We start from the raw sequence: 20,522 nt of genomic DNA on the forward strand, positions 1-20,522 counted from the left end.
CAAGCCTGTCCCACATCCCACAGCCTGCCTCGTCGGGGGCTGCACCCCCACCCCCCTAGAAGCTCAAGCAGCCTTCCCCTCCTGCAGCCTTCCCCACCCTGGTGCCTCTGGGCTACACAGAGAAGGCCCTGCAGGGGCTACTGAGGGCTTTGAGGGGCTGGCACAGGCCAGGGTCCCTGGGGCCTCCCAAAGGTGCCCTAGCCTGTCCGGCTCCCTCCATGTGCCGAGCGGACAGAGAGAGCAGGCCAGCATGGCGGGCAGAGCAGGCACCCCGAGCTGGGCCACTCAGCCTCCCTGGCACAGGGCTGGTGGCACCCACCACAAAAGGGTCTGATCAGTGGTTGAGACCTGTCACACCAGGGCCTGGCCTGGTGCTTCACCAGCACGTGGCATACAGTGCTTTTAGGCTTTTCTGGAGACAGTACACACCCTGTGGGGGTGCAGAGCACTGGCTTTGATGGGGAAGGGGCCCGGGCCTGCCCCTGGCCGAGGAGGTCATGTAACCTGAGCCGCAGTTTCCTCGTCTGTGCCTCACACGGTGGCGGGCGACAGCGACCCTGACCCGGCGCCCCACCGGCCACACGAGACCCGCCCCGTGCTCCAGGTGCGCCAGGGAGCCCGCCACATGCCCTGGAGCCCCGTGGTGCCCAGCTGACCCCCACTGACCTGTCCAGATTGTCCAGGGAGAAGCGCCGCGTGGAGAACCGCAGGTAACTCTCCTTGTAGAACCAGATGGTCAGGGGGTTCCAGTCGGTGACAAGGAACCACTGCCTAATGTCGAACTTGGTGTCGTAGATGAGCAGCGGCGTCTCGATGTACTTCTGCACCACCCACTTGTCCTTGGCAGGGAGGTGGTCTGCGGCCACCAGCTCCAGGATCTCCTCCACGTGGTTCATGCACATTATATCTGCAAGAGGCCACTGCTCAGCCCCAAGCCCCGAAATGGCTGCTGTCTGGGACTGGGAGGCACGGCGTCGGGGGGGGCAAGAAAGCCACGAGGCCAGCCCCCAGGGCTTCAGCCAGAATGGGGAGGGCCGGGGATGGGGACAGAGGCATTGCTAAGAGGCAGTCAGCGAGCTGTGGGCGTGGGGGGAGCAGGGGAGCAGGGGACAGGCAACTAGTGGGCGACCTGCAATGGACAACGAGCGTGGAGACATGCACTGGCCTTGGCGGGAGCCCCCGCGATGCAGGGCAGTCTGGCTGTCCTGACCCACACGGGGTGGGGGGCACCACCTGCAGAGGCCAGAGGCAGAGGCAGCACACGGCGCAGGGGAGCTTTCCTCACAAAACGCAAGACCAGTTTCTTCAGCGACAGTGAGTTGGGACCTCATCATCCTGAAACCAAAGTCTCAGACAAAGCAACGGACTGCGAAAGTTGTCCTGGGCCAAGAGGAGACGGGGCCACAGGGCAGCACAGCCCTGGGACACAGGGCCGGGGGCACTGGCAGGGCACGGCAGTGACCAGCCAGGATGCAGTGCATTGGGTTTTGCACAGGGGGGTTGAGGAGTCTGTGGAGCGTCCCCAGTGTCCTGTGGGAGGAAGGTCTGGGCGGGGACAGAGCCCAGGAAGGGGCACCAGCCCGGCCCAGAAGGGTGCACGCTGAAAGAGGGCATCAGCCAGGAAAGACAATGTTTCAGGACAGGAGATGTTTAGGACCAGAGGCAAGTTCACAAGGATTTTTTTAAAATCACATAAAAGAACCACTTAGGAATTTACAAGAACAACAGTAAAACTTGAATAACTCAAGAGGCAAACGGAGCGAAAAGTAAAGTCCACTTGGAGCCTCGGGAAAAAGAGAACACACGCAACAAGAGGACACAGGCAAGGCCGCACTGGGAGCACGTTTCCACAGCCTGGCAGCTTCCACTGCTGCATGAGGACGTTTGGAAATAAATGAGCTTAGCTCGTAAGTCAGAGCCGGGGGGAGGTTCCCTCACAGCAAAACTGAAGAACCCAGACTTAGTTGTTCAGAAGCGCTTATGAGATTAGAACATCACCTTGAAGCCCTGTGTTTTAAAAAACAGTGTTCACTGAGGACGTGGTCACCGCGGACACAGCCCACAGGGTGCTGGGCCACGCCTCCCAGGGGCCCGGGGCTCACGTACACCCAGGATGCAGGGTCCCCCGCGGCCGAGACCACAGTCCGCCCTCCACCGTAGCAGCTCGCGGTCGAGGCCACGTCCGGGGAACCCTGCAGGCCAGTCTAACTAGGCATACAGCTGGAACTCACTCACTGGTCAGCAAGCCCGCGGACACAAGCCTCAGGGGCCAGTGCTGCTGGTACACCCGTTCCCCGGGGACCCACGCGTCCCGAGCCCCAGGAGGCTGGTCCAGCCCCTCTGCTCCTGCGGCTGCTGTCTGCTGGGCGCTGGCACCCGGACGCGCTTGGGCCTTACCTCGGCCCCGGGACTTGGCCGCCGGCTTTATGATCCAGATGTTCCGAAGCCCGTCAATCTCTGTCTGCGGGTTCACAGCGGTGATTTTATTCAGCAGAGCCTGGCACTGCGAAAAGTGGTTTCTCGAATTGGAGATGAAAGCGTTGCCACTGCAAAGCAGGATGCAGGAAGCCCGTGAGGGTCCCCGGAGACAAGGGCGAGGGGCAGCCCGAGAACGCCCTCCTCCCTCCCAAGGGGTGCCCGGAGTGTGACCTCGAGGAGACGTGCAGACCCCGATTTGAGGGTCGGCTGTGTGTGCACCCCTGGCCACCGTGCCTGGGGCCCAGTGAAGTCACAGAGAGGCAGAGCCCGGGGTCCTGGTGCCGGGGCCCCAGGTCAGGGTGGCCCTGCAGGCCCGTGTGGGCAGCCGACGTGCCCATGCCAGCAGGGTCCTGCAGCCGTCGTGGCTGGATGCCAGCTTAGTGTCCTGTGGGCTCGACTGTCCATCAGATGGGCTGGAGCCACAGCCCTGGCAGCAGTGGGGCCAGCTGAAGAGGCCACCAGAACTCTGAGGAATAGGGCAGGCGGGCAGCCCAACTGTTTGGGTGGGTTTAGAGCTCAGTGGTGCTTTACTGGCACCTGGGATGGAGAAACTCGCTCCCAGGCCGCATCACACCCCTCCACAAGGGCGGACTGCAGCAGAGGAGGCTGTGCTGGGCTCCAAGGCCACCTGCCGCAGCCCACATGATGGCCCGGACGTGGAGCAAAGCTTCCTGGGACACAGTCGTCTGTGCGCAGTGTCCCACCCACGCCTGCTGAGGATGGGAGGCCACAGGGAGGGGCAAGGTGAAGTGTGGTAGTGTCCCTGATGGCCTGCGAGAGGCCCCCCACACATGGAGCTGTGTTTGGGGCACAGGAAAGCCGGAGCCCCCGATGGTGCAGGGAACTCGGGTGCCAGGTCAGACAGGCCTCCTTCCTGTTCCTAACTGGACACGTAAGGGGGCCCCCAAAGCCGCCAGGCCCACTTTTGTGGTGCACACTGTCTAACCCCAGGGTGAAGCCAGGACGTGGTGGAAACAGCAAGTCCCGTGCTGTCTGTTACCCTCTCGTCTGGCAGCAGAGACGTCCCCGGGTGCCGTGTGAAATAGGGCAGGTCCCCGGGAGCGTCCACCACGCTGGCCGGGGTCAAAGCTGCCAGGGAGACCAGCAGGTGTGTGGTGACGGGTGGACATCGGTGCAGTTCCGACTTGGGCTCAGAGGGAAGACAGGCAGTTGGTCCTGCTGCAGGGAGGGGTCCCCACGGTCTCTCCCCAGGGCATCCGAGCACCCGGCCCCCCAGCACCTGGGCAGGATCATGGTGTCCTGTCCCGGGGAGGAGGGGATGGAGGACGGGGGAGCTGTTCGCCAGCCCAGCCTGGCCAAGTTCCGGGTCCCCGACACCACGTCATCAGCAGAGAACAAGCACTGTCCCCGCCGGTGCTGATAGGAAAGCGCCCCGCTGGCCCTGATGACGCACGCCTCGCGTGGAGACCCCGTGGGCCTCACTCAACTAGGAAGGAAGAGCGCAGACTGAACTGAACGTCCCCGGTCCCTAGGCGGGGTCACTGCTGCCACCCTGTGGCCACTCCTGGGACTTCGGCACAGCGCCCTCCTCAAGATTTGACCATTCTCATCAGGGGCCACCCAGGTCGGGACACAGACACTTCCAGCCCCTCCAAAGGGTGTCCTGGAGACCACGTCCTCCAGACCCCTGCCTGCTCCCGAGCAGGGACGCCTCCTGACCTTGGACGTCACACCAGTGGCTAGCTCCCCGGTGGAACCACGACAGCCACGGGTGGCGCTGCAGACGTGGCAGCTCCTCCTCACACCGCTGGTGCGTCCAGGTTAGGAATGACGTCTCTCTGAAGACCTGTGTCCTGTCTCCGCAGTAAACGCCTCGGCGCGGCAGAGCTGGGGCACAGGCACGCAGGCGCCTACGTTACAAGAGACTGGGGGCTTGTCTGAGCCGGCGGCACCAGCTTCCACCCCGCCAGCCACGGACGGGAGCCCGGCAGCTCACGAGCCGGCAGACCCTCAGCCGCTCCGGCGGGCGTGCGGCGGGGTCCGGGGATTGAATCCGGCTTCTCTGGTCAGTGATGCTGAGTGCCCCCTGGTGTGCTCACTGGCCACGCGCTCTCTTCTTTGGGGAGGTGCCGGTTTAGGTCTTCAGACATTTTCAGTGAGGTGGTTTCTCTTACTCATTTACGGGGGTTCCTTACACGTTCTAGACACAAGGCTTCGCTGGATATGCGAAGTCTGTCTTCCCGTCTGTGGGTTGTCTTTTCATTCTGTTTGTAGTGTTTGCTGATCAACAGAGTTCTTAATGTCAAAAAAGCAGTTTATCAACTATCATGATTAGTGCTTCAAGTGAACCGTTTAAGATCTTTGCCTTGCTTGTGGTCATGAAGATACACTCCAACGTGCTATTATTTTTTTTAACTTTCATGTATCACATGATACGTCTCAAACTAACTTCTGTGTGGCTGTGAGGCAGGAGTCAAGGTACAGTTTCTTTTCATAAGGATGCTGATTGCTCAGGCCATGGATCTGTTTCTAGACTGGTCGGTTACACTGGTCTATTCATCTGCCTTGTCCCAACACCACGCTGTCCTAATCACTGCAGATATACCTCCAAGGTAGCCTTCAGGGACGGAGCATATGTCCTCCGGTTTTGCTTTTCTTGATCGAAGTGGTCTTGGCTTTTCCTGAATCACTTATGTATCCGAGTAAATTTCAGAATCACTTCGTCAGTTCCTCCCCCCCAAAAAATCCTCCCACGCTTCTGATTGGGGTTCCATTGAATCTACAGGTCGCTCGGGGAAAACAAACATCTCTATGCTGCTGAGTCTTCTAGTTCATGAACATGGTTTCACACACACACACACTTATTAGGTCTTTAATTTCTCTAATTTTATAGTCTTCAGTTTAAGGTCTTCAATATGTTTTGTTATATTTTTTCTGGGTATTTGTTGGTTTTGATGTTATTGTAAATTATATTTTTTAAACTCTGTTTTATGATTGTTGTAGAACATAGAAGCAGCAGACGCTCGTATACTGACCTGACACCTGCTGACCTTGCCGAGCTCACTTAGGTATGGCACTTTCTTTATGATTTTTAAAGTTTCCTGCGTGCACAGTCAGGCCACCAGCAAATGAAGAGCTTTGTGCCTTGTCTCCCACGGTCACGCCTGCCCTTCCTCTCTCCTGCACTACTGCCAACCTCAGCAGATCGCTCAGTCAAGACACAGCAGAAATCACGACAGTGGACATTTCTGTCTCCCTCTAATTTCAAGGGGACACTTTCAACTAACAACCATTAAGAAATATGTTAGCTTTAGGATTTTTTCAGATAAACTGTATCAAATTAAGGAAGCTTCTTTTTTTGCTAGTTTGCTAACAAGAACAACAACAAAACTTAACATGGTCCAATTGCATTTCATCAATGTTTTGCATCTGTTGAGATGATCATACAGTTTATTTCTTTATTCTGTAAATCTGTTGAAATTTACCTATTTACTTTTTTCTAATTTCTTATGGTGGTAAAGTATACGTAACATAAATTTCGCTGCCTTAGCTATTTTTCAGTGTTCAGTTCAGTGGCATTAAGCACTTTCACATTGTGCAACCATTACCACCATCCACCTCCAGAACTCTTCATCGTAAAACTGAAACTCCGCACCCCCTGAGCAGTAACTCCCCATTCCCTGTCCCCACCCACCCAGCTCCTGGGAACCACTGTTCTACGTTGTCTCTGCAATTTTGACTACTCTGAGTCAATATAAGTGGAATCATACAGTATTTGTCTTTCTGTGTCTAGCTTATGTCACTTACTACAATGTGTCAAGGTTCATCCATGTTGTAGCAAGTGCCAGGACTTCCTTCTTTTCAAGAATGAACAATATTCCACGGATGAACTTTTGAATGTTAGACCAACTTTGAGTTCCTGGAACTCAAGACTGGACATGAAGAAATCAAGTTGTTTTCCTTTGTAGGTGACATAGCCTGTATGTAGAAAATCCTAAGGAACACACACACCCACACACACTACAAACTATTACAACTAATGAATGAGCTCACCAAAAATCAGTTACAAGATCAACATATAAAAGTCAGTTATATTTCTATATGCTACCAACAAAAAAAATCCTAAAAACTAAGAAATTAATTTCATCCATTATAGTATCAAAATAATAAAATATATAGGGATACATTTAACAAGAGAAGTATAAAATGTGAACTCAGAAGACTATAAAACACTGTTGATGCAAATTTTAAAGGACCTAAGCAAGTGGTGAAACAGTCTATATCTGCTGATTGGAAGCCTCAGTATTATTAAAAACCAGAAAATACAACTTACAGAGACAGAAAAAGACTAGCGGCTGGGTAGGACTGGGGCTGTGAACACAGTGACTGAAAATAGGGACAAGGGACAGAAGTGGTCTAATACTGAATTGTGGTGATAGTTATACAATTGTGAATTTACTAAAAATTACTGAATTGTCCATTTACAATTAATGGGCTCTACGGCATTCAAATTATAATTCAATAAATGTATTTTAAAAACTTAAGCTTTGGGGGGAAGGTACAGCTCAGTGGTAGAGCACATGCTTAGCATGCATGAGATCCTGAGTTCAATCCCTAGCACCTCCTCTAAAAAAAAAATAAACCTAATTACTTCCACCTTCACCAAACATAAAATAAATTAAATTAAAAAAAAAACTTAAGACAAACTGGAAGAAGTGGAAAAATTAAATTCCTCCTGTTTGAATACAAAGGTTTATGCTAGCAAAGACTGTCCAGCTGTGAACAGGCCAGACTGTTTGCTGACCAAGAGACTAGTTAGATTTTACATTAGTGCAACTAAGATTTATGACAATGCCATACAGCGGGAAAAAGAAATACTTTTCAATAAATTGTAAGTTATTTCCAATACACATGTGGAAAGTATATCTTGAAACCTACCTATCACCATACATAAAAATCAATTCCAAATGGACTATATGTAAAAACATGTGAAAGATAAAACAGCAAATATTTTAAAAGAAAATATAGTAGCATTAATTCATGACTTGGAAAAAGCAAAGACTTCTTGAATAGTATTATAGGACACCAATCATAAAGAGAAACTTAGATAGCTGGATTTCATTATGATTAAAGATTTTCACTCTATCAAAAGACACCATTAAGAGAGTGAAAAAATCCACAGAATGGGAGGCATGTGCAACACAAATGTCAGACAACAGAATCTATTAAAAAAAAAAACCCTGCAGAGCAACGCCAAAGAGACAAGACAATGGAAGAATGAGCAAGAAGCCTGAAGAGTGGCTTCACGAAAGAGCACATCCACATGGCTAATAAACAAGTCGCACAGTGATATAAGTAAGTGCCTTCTTTTCAATAGCTACTTTAAATATAAATGGGTTAAGCTCTCCAATAAAAAGACAGAGATCTGCAGAATGGATAAAAATGCATGATCCAATCATATTCTGTCTATAAGAAGCTCACTTTGGATCCAAAGACACAAATAGATTGAAAGTAAAAGGATGGAAAAGATATTCCATGCAAATAATAACTAAAGTGAGGAGATGTGGATATACTAGTATCAAACAGAACAGACTTAGCAAAAAGTTACAAGAGCTGAAGAAGGACATAATATATTAAAAGGTTGTATCTTCTTCCAGCAAGAAGATATGACAATTATAAAAATGTATGCACATAATGACAGACCATCAAAATATATGAACTTAAAACTGACAGAATTGAAGAAGAAATAGACAGTTCTTCAATAACTGGAGACTTCAAACCCCACAGTCTCAATAATGAATAGAATCACCAAACAGAAGTTAAGGAAACAGATGACCTAACACAGTAAATCAACCAGATCTAACAGAAGTATAGAGCACCCCACCCAACAACATACACATTCTTCTAAAATGCACATGAAACATTTCCCAAGATAGACCACCTGCTAGGCCACAGATTAACTCTCAACAGAGTTTAAAAAGATAGGTATCACATAAAGGGTCCTCTTTAATCACAGCGGGAGGAAGTTAGAAGCCAGTAACAGAAGTAAAACTGGAAAATCCCCAAATTTGTGGAAATTAAACAATACATTCTTCAACAACCAATGGATCAAAGTAGACATCACAAGCGAAATTAGAAAATACTTAGAGATAAATGAAAATGAAAATACAATGTACCAAAACTCACGGGATGCAGCGAAAGAAGTGCTAAGGGGGAAACTTACAGCGATAAGGGCTCACATTACAAAACGAGAGAGATCTCAGACCAACAACCCAACTTTACAACTTAAGAAACTAGAAAAAGAAGAACTAAACTCGGAGCTGGCAGAAGGAGGGAAACAACAAAGATCAGAGTAGAATTAATCAAAACAGAAAAGCAACAGAAAAATGAATAAAACCAGAAGTTGGTTCTTTGAAAAGATCAACAAAGAAAACAAACATTTAGCTAGATGGACTAAGAGAAAAACACAGAGTACTCAAATACTAAAATCAAAAATGATACTGGGGACATCACTACTGATTTTACAAAAATAAAAAAGACTGTAAGAGAGAACTGTGGACAGCTGTACACCAGCAGTCTGGACAACCTAGGTGAAACACACACGTGCCCGGAAACAGCGAGCCTACCAAGACCAGGTCACGGAGACGTGGAGGGTATAAACAGACCTGTAGCCACTCAGGGAGTTGAGTCAGCAATCAAAAATCTCCCAGCAAAGTCCCTAGACATTATGGCTTCACTGAAGAAGTCCACCAAACATTTAAAAAACCAGTAACAGTCCTTCTCAAACTTTTCCAAAAAACTGAAGAGGCAGGAACACTTCCTAACTTGTTTTATGAGTTCAGGATTACCTTGATACCAAAACCAGGTAAAGACACTACAAGAAGCGAAAACTACAGACCAACATTCCTTATGAGTATTGATGCAAAAAGTCATCCACAAAATACTAGAAATACTAGCAAACCAGATTCAGCAGTGTATTAAAAGGAGTATACACCAAGAACAGGTGGGATTTATTCCTGGGATGCAAGTATACTTCAACATATGAAACTCAATCAATATAATATACCACATTAGCAGAACGAAGGGAAAAAACTACACAATCATCTCGATGCAGAAAAAGCATTTGACAAAATTCAAAATCTTTTCCTGATAAAAACACTCAACAAACTAGGAATAGAAGGCAACTAACTCAACATAATAAAAGCCATATGTGAAAACCCACAGCAAACATCATACTCAATGATGAAACGCAGAAAGCTTTTCCTCTATTATCAGGAATAGGATAAGCATGTCCACTTTCAGCACTCAGCATAATAATGGAAGCACAAGCCAAAGCAATCAGGCAAGAAAAAAGCGGCATTCAAACTGGAAAAGCAGAAGTAAAACTATCAATGTTTGAAGATAATATAATCTTACATGTAGAAAATCCTAACAATTTCACCAAAAAAAAACCCTACCACAGCTAATAAACGAATTCAGTGAAGTAGCAGTAGACAAAGTCAACACAGAAAAGTCAGTTGCAGTTCTACACACTGACAACGAACAATCTGAAAAGGAAATTACAAAAACTATTCTACTTACAATTACATCGAAAAGAATAAAATACCTAGGAAATAACCAAAGAGGTGAAAAGTACAATGAAAACTACAAAAAAAATTGCTAAAAGAAATTAAAGACTTAAATAAATGGAAACACAGGCCACATTTCTGAATCAGAAGATTTAACATTGTTAAGCTGTCAATTGTACCCAAAGCAATCTGCAATTTCAATGTAATCCCTATCAAAATCCCAATGCCATTTTTTTGCAGAAATAAAAAAGCCCATCCTAAAATTCACATGGAACCTCAAGGAGTCCCCAAAGAGCCAAAACAGGTTCTAAAAGGTGAAAAAAGCTGGAGGACTCACACTTCTTGTTCTCGAAACTTACTACAAAGCTACAGTAATCAGAGCAGTGTGGCACTGGCATAAAGACAGACATACAGACAGTGGGATAGAACAGCGATCCCCAAAACAAATGCTCAAATGACTTTTGACAAGGGTGCCAAGACTGTTCAATGGGAAAAGGATGATCTTTTCAACAAACGGTGCTGGGAAAACTGGACATCCACAAGCAAAAGAATGAAGTTGGGCCCCTACCTAAAACCATATGCAAAAATTAACTTGCTCAAAATGATCAAGGGCTTAAGTGTAAAGACCGAAAAATATAAGACCTTTAGAAGAAAATAGGACAAAATCTTTGTGACATTGGATTTCACAATGATTTCTTAGACACGACACCAAAGAACAAGGCAACAAAAGAAAAAAATAGACAAACTGGACTATAGAAAAGGTTTCTAAATTTATGTAATGAAAGACAACATCAACAGAGTAAAAAGGCAACTCACAAAATGAAAGTGTTTGCAAATCATATATCTGATAGGGGGTTAGTACCCAGAATGTACAGAGAACGCCTAAAAGCCAACAACAGAACAACCTGATTCCAAAATGGGCAAAGGATTTGAACAGAAATCTCTCTAAAGAAGACGTACAGATGGCCAACATGCACAAGAAATGATGCTCAACGTCACTGACCACTAGGAAACGCAAATCAAAACTGCAGTGAGATACCACCGAGCCCCCCAAGATAAGGACTATCAAAACACACAGAAAATAAAAAGCGTTGGCAAAGACACAGAGAAACTGGAACCACTGTGCACTGCTGGGAACGTAAAATGGCACAGCCACTACGGAAAACAGATGGAAGGCCCTCCAAAAATTCAAATTAGAATTACTGAGCCAGCAGCTCCACTTCTGGGTACGTACCCAAAAGAATTAAAAGCAGGATCTCAAAGAGACATTTGTACACCCGTGCTTACAGCAGCGTTGTTTACAATAGCTAAAACATGGACGCAACCCAAGCCCGTCAACTGATGAACAGATAAACAAACTGCAGTATGCACGCACAGTGGACTACTATTCAGCTTTGAAAGGGAGGAGACGTTGGTACACAAGTGCCCAGCACATCTGCAGCACAGGTGAAACGTGAGGACATGATAATCAGTGAAATAAGCCAACACACACTGTATTCAGGAATACGTGGAACATTCACCAAACAGGTTAGTGCTGGGCCAGAAGTGAGTGCAGCAAAATTCACGTTTATTCTTTATCCATAGTGGGTGTGTATACACACACACCGAAACCCCCCTTGATCCTTATCTCTTACTTTACACAAAAATTAATATAACATTAGTTACTCATGGAAAGCTAGAAGTGAAAGGCAACAGTACAGTGTGCGGGAGAGATCACAGGGGAACACCCTCACAACCTTGAATAGAAAAAGGTTCCTTAACCAGGACCCTGAAGGCCCTGCCACAACAGGAAAAACTGCACACGGGACCTCATCAAAAAATACCACTCAGAGATGACAGACAAGGCACGCACTGGGAGAAGGCATCCTGAACGCACAGCTCCCACAAAGGACTTGGTGACAAATACTAGAGAACGCTTAGAAATCAGTCTTAAAGAGACAAACCACCTTTTTTTAATGAGCAAAAGATGTGAACAATCAGTTCCCAGAGAAGATGTCCGCGTGACCGTAAGCATCAGAAACTGCTCAGCGCCGTCGTCAGACGAGCACAAACCAGGCCCGCGGAGATGACCAGCAAGAGGAAACCGGAGCGCCGTGGGCGAATCTGCGGGGCCGCGCGGGAAACCGTTCCAAACGGGGCGGCAGCGCCACTGCGCCCCGCGTCGGGCCGGCCGGCGCTCTGCGGTCGCTGCCAGGGCTGAAGACGGAGCTCCCGCCACCCGCACCGACGCGGGGAAGTCCCACAGGTTTTACGTCGTGCAGGAGCCACACCGAGCGCGCGCAGCCTGCACGGCTCCGTGCCCGTGAACTCCCACAGGGCCCCTGGGGGAGGTGGCGGGGATCGGGGGCGTGGCGTCCGTGCGCGCTGCCTGGGGGGGGCTGCGGGGGCCTGGGAGGGTCTGCGGGGGGCTGCGGGGGGCTGGGGGTGCTGCGGGCGGCTGCGAGGGGCTGCGGGGACCTGGGGGGGCTGCGGGGGGCTCCGGGGGGCTGGGAGCCGGGGTGTCTTTTATCTTGATCTGGGCAGTGGCTACCCAGGGAGCACACGTGCAACCTTTCATCCACTGGACAAACACCCCTTTACTGTATTTATATCCAAGAAAAAAGAAAATACGGGATCCAAAAGAAGGAAGGAAGGAATAAAAGAATGGAAACAACCCGGGATGGTGCATGTGGGCCGCAGGCAGACCCTCCAGACGAGGGCTCGCGGTTTCCTGGTCTGGGCCCTCGGCGACAGCTGCCCCGTCCCCGGTGCCAGCCCCCACTGCCCGAGCTCCTCTCTGTTGCCCCGGTGAGAGGGCGCAGCCCTTGGCAGAGGGGAGGAGAGCCAGGTTCAGCCTTTGGGCCCTCCCCCCCGACCCCAGACAGTGAGGGGCAGCTGAAGGTGGTGGAGACTCTGGAAGCCACGCAATGGCTCTGCTAGTCCCCACCACCCAGAGCCAGCAGGCGGTCTGGCCGCGGCAGAGACCCCAAGTCTGCTGGGGACTCCAATGACGCAAAGGACACAGAGGCTGGGAGGCGTTTACAGCAACATTACCCAAAGGCATCCCCAAGGGGTGTGGTCCTCTTATCAGCCAACAGTGAGCTGAGAACCCCAACTCCAAGACAGGCACCCCAACACCCAGACAGGTGCCCCAGCATCCAGACAGGCACCCCCCACCCACACAGGCACCCCACCTCCTGCAGGCGCCCAGACGCCCGCAGGCTGGACTCCCCTAGACGACTCCTGCCGGCTGCCCGAGACCTCCCGCCGGCGCACCGGGCCCCCCGGGGAGCTGGCCAGCATCTTACCCAACGAGGGAGTAATACTGCTGGATCAGGTCCTTCCACTCGTCCTCTGTCAGGTCCTCGGCGGCATCCTCAGAAAGGTCAATGTCCTTGTGTTCCAGCCGCCCCAGGTAGGCCTCGCACACCTTGCACGCGGCATCCACGAGCTGCCCCGAGAGGCCCATGAGCCTCGATCCCGTGCTCTCAGGAACTGAAATCCAAGCACAGGCACGTGGAGCCAGGGCCACAACCCGCCCCGTGGAGAGGCACTGCTGGGGGTGCTGGCAGGGGCCATCCCCTCCCCCCAGCCGCAAGGCTTCACGGTGACGGCTCATGCCTCTGAGCAGCCAGCCTGGGTCCCAGACCTGGGTCTGGGCAGGTAACCTCTCCCCTCCCGAAGCCGCCCTTCCACAGCTCTGAGCGGCCCCTCCCTCCACCCCTCATTCCCTCCAGCCAGACTCTCAGCCCCTCGGATGGGAGTGAAGTGGCACTTCTGATGAGCTCTCCAGAAAACCCCACTCTTCTGAGCACAACAAACAGGTGTTCGTGAACAACCCCACTTGGGCAGTGATGCCCGCAAGCCCCACAGGGGCTGGAGGAGCATCTCCCTATCCATCCAGCGTGGCTCAGGCCCAGCACACGTGTGCTTGGCGGCTCTGTGTGTCTGGTCTCTCACACGGCATTTCCCTCTCCTGCTGGAGCCTGTGAGCCAAGATCACTGCTGGTCTGGGAGCATTGAACACAGGGAGGCCCTCCAGGTGAAGGTGGACCCCACGCATCTGGCTCCCAACCTCAGGCAGTGTCCTGCTCCTCACACAAAGCAAGCCGGCCCCCAGCCTGGATGAGAGAATGGGCTGAGAACAAGCACTGCCGCGATGCTGCAGGGTAGGAGCCCGGAGAACAAGGTGTATGGAAACACCTCCACGGGCCGCAGGTACCGCCTGCAGAGGCAGCCCTGACGGAGCAGCCCCAGCAATCACGGACCCAGGACAGGGCACCTGAGCTTTGGGGTTGCTGCACAGACTGCAGGGTGCATTTTTAAATGTACTGAGGTGAGTTCACAAAACATTAAAATAACCATTTTTAAACTGAAAACCGCACTTGGGTTTCTGGTCCAGCATGTAAGGAGCATGGAAGTTGCCTCTCCATCCTAAGAACAAGTAAAAAGCTGAACAGACTGGAAGATCACCAGCTGCTCTTAGATGCATCCAAGAACTGAGGTCACAGGGCGAATCGCTGGCCCAGACTGGGAGACGGACAAGCAGGTACAGAGTCATAGTGCAACTGAGCAGAGCCTCTGTGGGAAAGAGCTCCAGGGACGGGACACCCATCAGCCTTGCAAGAAATGTTGAAAAACAGAAAATCTTCAGAGAGAAGGAAAAAGGCAAGGTCAGAAACTCAGATCTACATAAAGAAAGGAAGAGTATTAGACAAGGAATAAATAAGGGTAAAATAAAACTTGTATTCTTTTAATTCTTAATTGATCTGACAGAACATAGTAATTTGATAATTATTTTAAAAAATAATAGCAATAATGTATTCAGATTATAGCTTATGGGTAAGTGAAATAAATGACAGCAAAGATACAAGGCACGGGAGGGAGGAATTAGGAACATTTTGCTATAAAATATTCACATTAAAGTGGACAGTGTTACTTGAAAATGAAGTTGGAGTCATTGTAAATTTATATTGCAAACTATAAGGCAACCACTAAATATATATTCATATGTATATAAATACATCTGAGATTTTATACATATATATACACATCTGCTATGCTAAGAAAAGAAAGAAAATTAAACCATATAAAATGTCCAACTAAAGCCACAAAAGGCAGAAAAAGAGTAGAAGAAAAAATAGAAGCAAGGAGCAAGAGTAATGAATAGAAAAGAGTAACAAATATGGTAGTTGTTACTCTGACCATATCAATAATCACTTTTAATGTTCACGATGTAAATGTACCAATTAAAAAGAGACTTTTAGAGTGGATCAAACAATAAGACCTAACTGTATGCTTTGAACAAGAATTCCACTTTAAATACGAAGATACATACAGACTGAAAGTACAGGGACGGAGACACATGAGCCACACCAACACCGATAAAGGAAAGCGGGAGCAGATACATGAATTTCAGATGGAACAGACTTCGGGGCAAAGAAAACCACCAGGGAGGAAAAGAACGTTACACAGCGAGGAGGGGCCAGCACTCCAAGAAGACACAACAATCTTCAACAGCTATGTGCCTAGCAACAGGCAGCAGGAAAAATCCCAAATGACTTGGAGGCTGAGCAGCATACTTCTGAACAACACGTAAGTCAAAGAAAAACAATCTCAAGGAAAAACCTTAAATATTTTGAACTAAATGAAAATTAAAATACAATTTATCAAAATCTGTGGGATGCAATGAAAGCAGTGCTTAGAGGGGAATTTACAGCATTGAATGCATATATTAGAAAAGGAGAAAGATCTGAAACCAGTTATTTAAGCTCTCATCTTACGAAACCAGAAAAAGAAAAACAAACACAAAAGAAGCAGAAGAAAATAAATAGTAAAAATGAGAGTAGAAATCAATGAAATTGAAAACAGGAAATTAATGGAGAAAATAAGTGAAACTAAAAGCTGCTTCTTTGAAAAGATCAATAAAATTGGTATCTTTAGCCAGGCTAACTAAAAACAAAAGATACAGATGACATAAATTACTGATATCATTAAAGAAAGAGGAGACATCACTACAGATCCCATGAACATTAAAAGGATAATAAAGGGTTATTATGAACAACTTTCTGCCCACAAATTTTATAATGTAGTGAAATGAATTGATTCTTTGAAAGACACAATCTGCCAGTGCTCACACAAGAAGAAACAGACAATCTGAATGGGCTTATTTCCATTAAAGGAATAGAAGCAATAATTCATAACCTTCCAAAACAGAAAGTGCCAGGCCCCAGTGGGGTCACAGATGATTTCTACCAAGCATTTAAGGAAGAAACTGCACCAAATTATCTACAATCTTTTTCAGAAGCTGAGGGAAGACTTTGCAACTCATTCTATGCCGCCAGCATTACCCTATTACCAAAACCAGACAGTGACATTGCAAGAAAAGAAAACTGCTGACCAAAATCTCTGTGAACACACTGGCAGAAATCCTCAACAAAGCATTTGCAAATCAAATCTAACAGTGTATAAAAAGAATTATACGTTATGACCAAGTGGCATTTATCCCAGTTATGCAAAACTGGTTCAACATCTGAGAATCACTTAATGTGATCCATCACATGGACGAGCTAAAGCAGCAGTATTACACGATCTTATGCACACTGCGACGGGGCATCTGACGACACCCAACACCAATCGTGATAAAGTGTCGACAAAGTAGGAACAGAGAGGAACTGCCTCAAACTGATGAAGAGTAGCTACCAAAACCTGCAGCTGACGTTACACTTCATGGTGAGAAACGAGGAGCTTTCCCACTGAAGTTGACAGCAAAGCGAGGATGCCACTCACCACTCACACTGGACACCCTAGCTGATGCAGTAAGGGAAATGGTACAGATTGGGAAGGAAGAAATAACACTGCTTTTATTCAGAGATGACATGACTGTCTATGTAGAAAATCTGAAAGAACTGACAAAGACCTTCTGGAATTAGTAAGTGGTTATAGTTAATCACTTTCCTATATACTAGCAATGAATAATTGGAATTTGAAGTTGAAAACACAGTACCATTACACCAGCACTACAAATAGAAAATAAATACATAAATAAATAACTCTAACTATGTATGTTCAAGACCTATATGAGGAAAACTACAAAACTGATGAATTAAATCAAATAAGAACTAAATTAACAGAGAGGTATTCCATGTTCATGAATAGGAAAGACTCATTGTCAAGATGTCATTTCTTCCCAAATTGATCTGTAGGTTCAAGGCAATCCTATTAAAGCCCCAGTAAGTTATTTTTAGATGCTGACAAACTGATTCTAAACTTTACATGGAGAAGCAAAAGTCCCAGGACACCCGACACAATGCTGGAGAAAAACAAAGCTGGAGGATTGACACCATCCGACTTCAAGCCTTACTGTACATCTACAGTAATCTAGACAGTGTGGTGTTGATGAAAACCAGACAAACAGATCGATGACACAGAACAGACAGCCCAGAAACAGGCCCACACAAATACAGGAGCTGATCTTTGACAAAGTCACAAAAGCAGCTAAATGGGACAAAGACAGTCTTCTTGAACAAGTGGTCCTGGAACAACTGGACATCTGCATGCGAAAAAAAATCAGTCTAGACACAAACCTTACATGCTTCACAGAAATTAACTCACAATGGATAGTTTGAGTTAAGCTGGAACACAAAACTATTAAAACTCCTAGAAGATAACAGGAGAATACCAAGGTAAGCTCAGGTATGACAGTGACTTTTTAGGTACAACACCAAAGGCATCAACCATGAAAGAAATAATTGGTAGCTGGACTTCACTGAAATTAAAAATTGCTCTGTGAAAACCATCATCAAGAGATTTAGAAGACAAGCCACAGACTTGGGGAAGATATTCATAAAAGACCCCTCTGATAAAGGATTGATATCTAAAATATGCAAAGAATCCTTAAACTCAACAATAAGATAACAAACAACCCAACTTTTAAAAATGGACAGGGAAGCTGAACAGACATCTCATCAAAGAAGATATGAAGACGGCAAATAAATATAATGAAAGATGTTCAACTTCAGGAAAATGCAAATTAAAACATCCGCGAGACACCGCTGCGCGCCTGTCAGAGGGCCAAGGCCCAGAACACTGACATCACCAGATGCTGGCAAGGGCGTGGAGCAACAGGAACTCTCACCACTGCTGCAAAGTGGTGCAGCCGCTTTGGATGACAGTTACAGTTTCTTACCAGACTAAACATACTCTTGCCATATTGCCCAGTCGTGCTCCTTGGCATTTACCAAATGAGTTGAAAACTTATGACTACACAAAAACCTATATACGGATGTTCACAGCAGCTTTATTTACAGCTGCCAACACTTAGAAGCAACCAAGGAGCCCTCCAGGAGATTAAAGGATAGGGAAACTGGTCCATCTAGACAATGGAATGCTACTGAGCTGAAAAGAAATGAGCTATCAAGTCATGAAAAGACATGGGGAAACCTTAGATGTGTAAGTGTAAGAGGCCTGTCTGGAAAACCCATGTGTCGTGTGATTCCAACTCTGTGACATTCCGGAAAAGACAATAAAAAGATCAGGGGTTAGGGCACACAGCGGCCTTGGGGGCAGTGAACCTGCTCTGTGCGACACAGTAACGGTGGATACAAGTCGTTACACGTGTGTCCAACCCGAGGCTGAACCCTGATGTAAACCACGGACTCCGGGTGAAGACGATATGTCAGTGTAGGTTCATCCACTGTAACAGATGTCCCATCTGGTGGGGGGTGTTGATAGCGGTGGGGGCTGGAGGGGGCTGTGGGCATGCATGGGAAATCCCTGTACCTTCTGCTTCATTTTGCTGTGAACCTAAGACTGCTCTAAAAAGCAAATAACAACTACAACAAAACACTTATTGGGGTTTCATAGGCCTAAAGCCACTGTGCCCAGGTCTCCCTACACCACATGAGAGTGCCACCCACTGTCCTCCGCCGTGGCATTCTGCTGGAAGAGACTCGGGGTCGGGGCAGAGCTGCAGTCCCATCCTGGGTGCACACCCTGCCCCCCGCCGCCCCACTGTCCTCCCAGCATGTCCGGCCTCGGCCCCACACACACCTTTCTTGCTGCTGGGGTCACTGTCGCCGGCCTCCTCTTCCTTGCTCTTGCGCTTGCTCTTGTTGCCGTTCTGCTGGCTGACCACCCACCTGAGGATGCTGGAGGCCACTGTGCGCCGGAAGTCGTCTGGAAGGACACCGAGGCCTCACCCCCTCTGCCTGCGCTGGGGATGGCGGCCTCAGCCAGCGCCAGCCACTCTCAGCCCAGGCGCTGGGCAGCGTGCGGGGCCTCACTTCCTGCATCACAGCCCTCAGAGGACTGGCCCACTCTGCCCACAGTCTCCGTCTCCATCCTCGTCCCCACCCCTCGCGACGGGAGTCTCATACACCTTGGGACCTCCACCCCAGCGATGCACCCAGCCTGACTGCAGGCCCAGAGGCAGAACCTAGGCCCTCCCTTTCCTGGACCTGTCCTGTGCCCCCAGGGCCATGGTTCGTGGGCAGCCTCGCTGCCTCTCCCTGCCCCTGTGTCCTCAGTCCTGCACAGAAGGATCTTTCTAAGAGCCTGCCTGCTGACAGCACAGGACCCTCCCCATCACAGGAGCGTCCCTGGGCCTCCCTGGACGTGCTGGCTTCCACAGCTCTAAGTGTAGATGCCTGGGGATCCTGAGGCACCCACCTGGTGCAGAAGGCAGCTTGGGGTCCCCCAGATCCGGGGCCTGGGGCCCAGGCTGGCTCTGAGCACCTGGCACACACCAGGGCCACAGCAAGGGAGCCTTGCCCTCGTGAGTGGGCCCAGGCCACAAGGCTGCTCCCGACCACAGCCCAGACCCTAATCCAAGCCATCTGGGAGGTCTGTGAGATATTCCAGCACCTTCTCTCTCAAACCTGCTCCTTCCTCATCTCACTGAAGGCCACCCCACCTGGCATCTACTGGCCCAGCAGTTACCCCCACCCTGGAAACATCCAGAACCTCAGTCCCCTCGCAGCCTCCCCCGCGGTCCCAGGGCCTTCACCGGAGCCTCGTCTCTCCATCAGAATGCCCCCTCCCCAGACAACAGCACCTCTGCCCCAGGATGCACAGGCACACCCCCTGCTCCAGCGGCCAGAGCTCCCTTCCCTCCAAGTCTCTGCTCAAGCTCCCCCTCTGAGGCCCCCAGTGCACTCTCACTTCAGCCCAGGACCCTGCCTTGTCCTGCCTGCCTCCTGGGAGCCCAGGTGGATTCAGGGCACAGGGCAGGGGTTCTGGGCTGCATTTTCCCGGTCCCCTAGATGGGGCACTCGGGAAACATGGGCCCCTGTGAACAACCCCACCCCTCCTGCCGAGGCCTCCCCTCCTCTCTCCTGTGACTTCCTGGCAGGTGGAACCAGGAACCCTTCTTTGTCCCCAGTCCAGAGCCTGTCATCCACAGTGCGCCTCAGGTGCCCAGACTCGGGTCCCAGCACCTCCCCACGCCCACCTCTCACACAGTCCCCTCAGAACCAGGCTCCCGGCATTGGGCTCCCCAGCCTCCATCTGCCTCCCAGCCTCCCCTCCTGCCTTGCA

General features: G+C 49.2%; 1 protein-coding gene across 7 annotated transcripts in view; it reads right to left on the reverse strand.

Moving 5' to 3' along the window:
• The window catches only part of TTLL8 (tubulin tyrosine ligase like 8), a 43,187-nt gene that overhangs the window by 7,859 nt on the left and 14,806 nt on the right, over nucleotides 1-20,522 (reverse strand). For all 7 annotated transcript variants that reach the window (XM_072973751.1, XM_072973750.1, XM_072973747.1 and 4 more), the window contains 4 exons: nucleotides 19,038-19,163; nucleotides 13,295-13,481; nucleotides 2,398-2,546; nucleotides 667-907 (listed from right to left, as the gene is read on the reverse strand). In XM_072973751.1, coding sequence (XP_072829852.1) covers nucleotides 667-907; nucleotides 2,398-2,546; nucleotides 13,295-13,481; nucleotides 19,038-19,163 — 703 coding nt within the window. The remainder of the gene's footprint in view (nucleotides 1-666; nucleotides 908-2,397; nucleotides 2,547-13,294; nucleotides 13,482-19,037; nucleotides 19,164-20,522) is intronic.

Source organism: Vicugna pacos, chromosome 12, assembly GCF_048564905.1.
Source record: "Vicugna pacos chromosome 12, VicPac4, whole genome shotgun sequence".
Taxonomy (NCBI): Eukaryota; Metazoa; Chordata; class Mammalia; order Artiodactyla; family Camelidae; genus Vicugna; species Vicugna pacos.